The sequence below is a fragment of the Sarcophilus harrisii genome, chromosome 4, assembly GCF_902635505.1.
Source record: "Sarcophilus harrisii chromosome 4, mSarHar1.11, whole genome shotgun sequence".
NCBI classification, from domain to species: domain Eukaryota; kingdom Metazoa; phylum Chordata; class Mammalia; order Dasyuromorphia; family Dasyuridae; genus Sarcophilus; species Sarcophilus harrisii.
In genome coordinates, this window is record NC_045429.1 from 325,269,146 (window position 1) to 325,275,882 (window position 6,737).

General features: G+C 34.5%; 1 protein-coding gene across 1 annotated transcript in view; it reads right to left on the bottom strand.

Annotated features, from left to right (window-relative positions):
* The window catches only part of EFCAB3 (EF-hand calcium binding domain 3), a 203,745-nt gene extending 200,223 nt beyond the window's left edge, over window positions 1-3,522 (bottom strand). Inside the window, exons 1-2 of the mRNA XM_031965939.1 lie at window positions 3,346-3,522; window positions 1,493-1,546 (exon numbers count right to left, since the gene is read on the bottom strand). Of these exons, the coding sequence (XP_031821799.1) occupies window positions 1,493-1,517 (25 nt within the window). The 5' untranslated portion in view covers window positions 1,518-1,546; window positions 3,346-3,522. The remainder of the gene's footprint in view (window positions 1-1,492; window positions 1,547-3,345) is intronic.
* Window positions 3,523-6,737: the final 3,215 nt, after the last annotated feature.

Genomic DNA, 6,737 nt, shown 5'->3' on the forward strand with positions numbered 1-6,737 from the left:
AGTCACAATTCTTCTGGACCTCTGTTTTGACATCTATAAAATGACCCAAATGTACTAGATGCCTTCTAATATTCCTTTCAGATTTATATGGATAATCCATATAAGATTTTAGAGTTGAGTAAGAGGAATAGCAGAGAAAACAGCTGGAAGAAATTAGCTCTTTCTGAACAAAGGAAAAGGTTAGATCTGATGCTAAAACAACTTTCATTTCAGAAAAGCATTGAGAGTCAGGTTGATGTTATCTTTTTGAGAAATGAGTGAAGAAAAAATTCAACATAGTATGTTCTTGAGAAGAAAACATCTTCAGTTCTTTTTGGTGAGATTGGGATTCAGGCTTTTTTTTGGGGGGGGTCTTTTGTATACCTGATATTGCTAGTCACTAGTCACTTCCAGTTTTCTTAAGTGCTGAGTAACTATAGTTTCATTGTATATATGTGAATTTGAAAAAAAAAAACTTAAATGGTAGAATTTTCCAAAGAGATTTGGTGCTAGAAGGTACAAATAAAACGATAGAGACAGCCAAGATCTTTCTTAGACACAAATTTCTCTATCAATCAGCTAGCATTTATTAAGCACCTACTCTGTGCCAGTCAGTTTACTAAGTTCTGGGGAAACAAGACAAACTTCAAGTCTAATGGGAGAGACAACTATGTACAAATAAGATATACATACAGAATAAATTAGGAGTGGTCTCAAAGGAAAGTATTAAGATTATGAAAGATTGGGAAAAATTTAAATAAAGATAGATTGGGAAGGCTTCCTAAAGAAATTGAGACTTTAACTGAGACTTGAAGGAATCTGGGAGGCTAAGAAGCAGAGAGAGGGAGAGAAAGAAATAAAAGCAGGAGTTAGAGGGAAAAGGAGCAATGAATAAATGCTTGCTGATTGATTGATCGATCACTTTATAAAGGGAAGAAAGGAGGAGACACACAGGAGCAAGTTGGAAAGGGAAAAGAAGAGGGAGACTTCCCAACATGAGAGACACTCAGTGAAAATATTGAGTTGGGAGATGGAGGCTGCTCCCATGTGAATAATAAACAGAAGGCCAGTGTTACAAGATTAAAGAATACATGGAAAGGAGTAAAGTATAAGAATTGGAAAAGGTACGAGAGAGCCAGGTTATGAATGGCTTTAAATTCAGAGGATTTTATATTTGATACTGGAGATGACAGAGAACCACAGGAATTTATTGATCAGTGTATATGTGTGTCTGTGTATTTATGTCTACAATCCGTCACATTTACGTGACATAGTCAGATATTCAGATCACTTTGGCAGCTGAATAGATGATGTACTAAAGTGGGAAGAGATTTGAGACAGTGAAACCACTGAGCAGCAATAAATAATGCAATAGAATTAGGAAAGGAATGACCAGAAAACCAAAAAATTTAGTGACATACATGTATGTATTATATACATGTCCTACATGTATGTAAGATACAAGGCATTAGGATTTTGCTTTTACTATGCCTTCTTATAATAATTTACTGACCTTTAAAAGTCTTCAGAGAATCCATCACTTTATCCAGTTTTATCTTCCCATCAACTGTAAGATAAAACATAGTTTGTTCAGAGGGTCTCAGTGGAGAAAATAGTATAAAATTCTGAAATTTGATGAAAAGTAATGGTGGAAAATCATTAATTTCAGAATTTTATATTATCTACCTTTTAGGCAAATATAAAGGAAAGGAAGAAACTTAACTATTATATTAATCTACCTATTCCTGTGATGTGGCTTCTATGCAACACAGTATTAAAGACCATAGGCAACAAGTAAGAAACAGAGGCAGTCTCAGAACTCAACTCTCACAGCATCTTTTAAACTCTTAAATGTGGTACTTTGGGTTGGGGGTAGTATAGACTGAGTTTTGTGTGTGTGTGTGTGTATGTGTGTATGTATGTATACATATGCATTATATACATATAAATACCCATAAACATATTTTAGTTTTGTTTATTTTTATTTGGTTTGGTCTCATTGGGACTAGTGATTTCACTATGTTTAGGGAATTCTGCATGGGGAATTTCCCTTCCAATCTGCTATTACCTGGCAACTTATAGGGCCTGGCACATTGAGGAGCTAAGGAAATTGCCCAAAGTCACAGAACCAATACTTTATGTATCTCAAAAGGAACTTGACTCCAAGTCTAATGCACTCTTAACTCTGTTCATTATTCTATATTGCATTAATCAAAATTACTTATTACTTGAATTATTTCTATGTGTATTTCAGAAATCCATTGTAAATAAGAGAATCACAATGTTAGAACTGAAAGGGATCTTCAATGATCATTTACTCTAACTTGCATCAGAAAAAGAATCCCTATCTTCTCTTCTAAATCATTATAGTCTGCCAAAGCAGGGAATCAGTCTCTTCTAGAGGCAGCCCATTCTACTTCTGGAAAGTTGATTGTTAGAAATTTTTTCCTGATCTTAAGCCTAAATTTACTTCTTTGGCTATTTCCATGAGTTGTGCCTTCTGGGATCAAAAAGGATAAATTTACTCTTTCTTCCATAAGACAGAACATCAATTACTTAAAAAAAACACTATTGTGCTTTGTCCTTCTGGATTGTTCTCCATGCTAAACAATTGCAGTAACACCAATGGACTCAAAAGTTCTTTACTTTCCTAGTTGCACTCCTCTGGATAACCTCCAGTTTTTAAAATGTTCTTCTCAAACCACAGTATCCAGAACTGAGCACAATAGTCCAAATGTGGTCTGGCTGGGCAGAGTAAAATGATATGTTGACCACTTTACTCTTGAAAGTTCTACTTCTCTGAATGCTACCCCGGATTCCATCATACAGTTGACTCATATTGAGCTTGCAATCTACTAAACCCTCCATATCTTTTTCAGATAAATTGCTACCTAACCATGCTTTCTGCATTCTCTACAGATGAAGCTCAGTTTAAAAAAAAAATTCTAAGACTTTACATTTTTGCCTACAGAATTTTATCTTATTCTATCCATGTCAACTACCTTGTCAGAATTTCTTTAGTTTCTGATTCTGTGATTATTTTTATTCTATATTCCTGCAAGTTTTATGTAATGTACATGCCTTGTGTACCCTAATCCAAATAATTGATAAAAACGTTATACTGTTGAAGGTCAACCAAAGAGCTCTGGAATACTCCACCACACACTTTCTGTCAAATTGACATTAAACCAATAACAGCTACTCTTTGAATGTGGCTATCGAACCAGTATCAAATCCACCTAAACTTATATTATCTACTTAATACCTCTATCTCTCCCAGTACTTAATGAGTCTTTTTAAAATATTACAATAAGGACTATGAACCTTAGCTCTCATAAATGGTACAATGTAAAGCGAAATACTTACCACTTTCTGGGTGGTGGGGTAGTAGGGCCTGAAGTTCATCTTCAGTGAGATAAACTCCTAAATTCTTCAGAAAGTCATCCAATTGAGAGCAATAGACCTCATCTCCTTAGGAAAAATAGGGAAATTAAAAACATTCATGCTTCCAAAACACTAGATGTAACACTAAGGTTTGAAAAACATCAATAAGTGATTAAAAAAATAAACTATCTACAGTATCTTTCCAGTGAAAAAAGCTAATTCAGTATACTCTTATTCAGTAATATTCAGTTAATATTCAATTCAGCAATTTCTCTGCTGTGAAATTATTTTCTGCTTGCCACCTCTATTACTGCTTGTAATCCCAACTAATGCTTCTATTTTTCATTCTCTTCCTTTGCCCATTTCAATATTCTTTCTTTCTAGTTCCTAATATGTAAATGCCATTGCTAAAAGTCAGTCTGTCATTCATAGGATTTTTCACTAAGAGACTTGACTTTCATAGTTGTTGCTAGCCAATGACAACATGCCTCTGCTGGTGAACTAGCTGGTCACAATACACACTATTAGTCTTTTGGTTGTTGGCACTTAAGTATTTTCATCTTTGTTTACTGCAAAAAGGGCAGCTAATTTGCTGCCAGACACATTCCCCTCTTAAATTTTTTTATTCGTGGGTTTAGCTGCCTGATACTTGAGGTTGTCAAAAGTTTGACTTTAAGTTAACTGAGGTGTTGTGCTTGCTAAAAGGAGGAAGGTTCTAAAAGTTATATATATATATATATATATATATATATATATATATATATGTATATAAGTGTATATACACACATATACACATTTATATAGATCACAGATCATATCTTTTGATCATCTGTCAATTGGGGGATGGCTCAATTTTAGCTTATTTTCATCTGCACTTAATGTTAGACACAATTTCTATGAATTTTTGTAAATCTACCTTCTCGCCCTTTATAAGAAAACAAATATTTTTTAGAGATTATGGAAAAAATGGATGTAAAAATATGCTAGACCATTTAGATGACAATAGTATAATCAGGTCCATGAAATCAAAATTCTCTAAATGAGGGAAAAGATCCATCTTAAGGTCAAGGAGACAAAAAACTCTGGTACTCCTAACAACCTATGACAGCAAAAACCTCTCTAGAGACAAAGAAGTTGGCCCTAGGATGAGGAGCCCCCAATCCAGTTAACCAAGAGCTAAAGAAGCTACTCTTAGGAAACCTTAAGTACAAAGGATCGGTTACTCTACTCAAAATCTCAAGTTACATAAGCAAAAATTGGATTAATGGAACTATTATGACAAATGGGGTCTTTAAGGTTGCTCTCAGTTCTATCTCTTGATATAATTATGTTTCGAGTAGAACTATTTCTCCAAAAATATGGGATTTTTTTTGGAAATAGTATAGAGGAAAGTTTGTTTCAGTCATGGATTGGATACTGTAATTACCATCATTCTTCAATCCAATAGAGAAGCTTCATTTTCTCTGATTCCACCATCTAATTTAAGGAAAACTGTCAGCCTTCCCTTTGTACCCTATTTACTACCACTTTGCTACTGTCTACTTTTATTTCCTATGTTTAGAGTTTATATAATCATTATCAATCATTTTTGCCCACTGTATCCCTAAACCTCATTTTAGTTTCTTCCTCCATTTCCATTCTCTATCAATCTCTCCAGAAGCATTGATTGAATCCTAAAATTTTTCTTTAAGGTATCTACCTAATCATTCATTTATTCAGCAAACAATTATTAAGTTGCCAAAATGTTGTACTAAATGTGGAAGGGGAAGATAAAAAAATCTAGATAAAAAATCAACAAGAATTATTTAAATGACTAGTAAGTGACTTTTAAAATGACATGTTAAGTGACATTTATTAAGCGACTATTATGTATTAGCCATTGTGCAGGATGCAGGGGATAAAAAAAAAAAACCCAAAACAAATTTCTTCTTACCTTTACCTAGATTTCCTTTCTTCCTCTAAGAAACACTGTTTCCTGCTAACTCTTTGCTGATTCTTCACCTGTGCCTTTTCCTGTATTTAACTAATTTGTATTTATTTGCTTATGTTTCTGCTAGAATAGGAACTTGTTAAATGCTTATTACTAGATTAACTGAAAGGTATGTGAATGGAGTTTAAGCCCCAAAGTCTGAGGCAAAGTCTCCCTCTTTTGTAAATTTCACTTCTTAGTTGGTGAAAACTACCGGACCTTGTATCAAGAAGATCTGAGCTCAAAGCCAGCTTTCACTCACTTACTAGCTATGTGATCCTGGCAAAATCATTTAACCTTTGTCTTTCTCAGTTTTCTCCATTGTAAAATGGGGATAACAACATTTGTGCTGTTAGGTAGCACAGTGGATAGAGGACTGGGCTTCTGGAATCAGGAAGACCTTAGTTCAAATGCAGTCTCAGAACTTACTAGCTAGGTGAACCCTTGGGTCTGTCACTTAACCCTCTTTCCCTTACTTTCCTCATTTGTAAAGTGAGCTGGAAAAGGATACAGCAAAACACTAGCTATGTGACCTTGGTAAGCCACTTAACTCTGTTTCTTTCATTTTCCTCATCTATAAAATGAACTGGAGAAGGACATGGCAAACCACTCCAATATCTTTGCCAAGAAAACCCTAAATGGGTCACAACTGACAATCAAGAGTGAAACTAAAACGTTGAATGTTGCATTTCCCAGTAGTTCCAAGGAAACTTGTGCTCTGGAGTTTCTAGGAGTAATAAGATTGGTTCCCAATGTTAACATTTCACTCTAAAAGTCTCAGGTCAATGGGATATACTGGACATGGAATCAAGCAGCCCCATTTGAAAACTGGGGTTTACAACTTACTGACCCTTTGGTCTTGGACTAGTTACTACCTTTCACTGCTCCTCAATTTCCTCATCTACAAAATAAAGGGAAAGGGGCAACTAGATAATGGATAAAAGATCAGGCCGGAAGTCTGGAGTTCAAATCAGGTCTCAGAGAATTGACACTTATTAGCGATATTACTATGGGCAAGTGAATTTTGGCTTGACAAAGAAAAATTTTCTTACTGAAAATGGTGAATAAAGTGATATGTAAATCTCTGTAATTATTCTAATTATTACTATAATAATTATAATTACGACTAATAATAACAACTATAATAATTACATTTTATAATTATTCTAGTAAAATCTGTTTATGCACTTGAAATAAATGAATTGAAGGGATGGACCACTCATCACCAACAGGGACAATTTGTACTGCTTCCTTAACTTGTTGCTCTCGTATAGTAATCTCAATGCCTTACAACATGGGTTCTAAATCACTGACATCCAGACAGGATGTTCATGTTTTAACACTTGTGCTGGGCTCCTCACTTATGTCCCACTGCTAAAATAAAGCTATCTACTTGGGAGACATG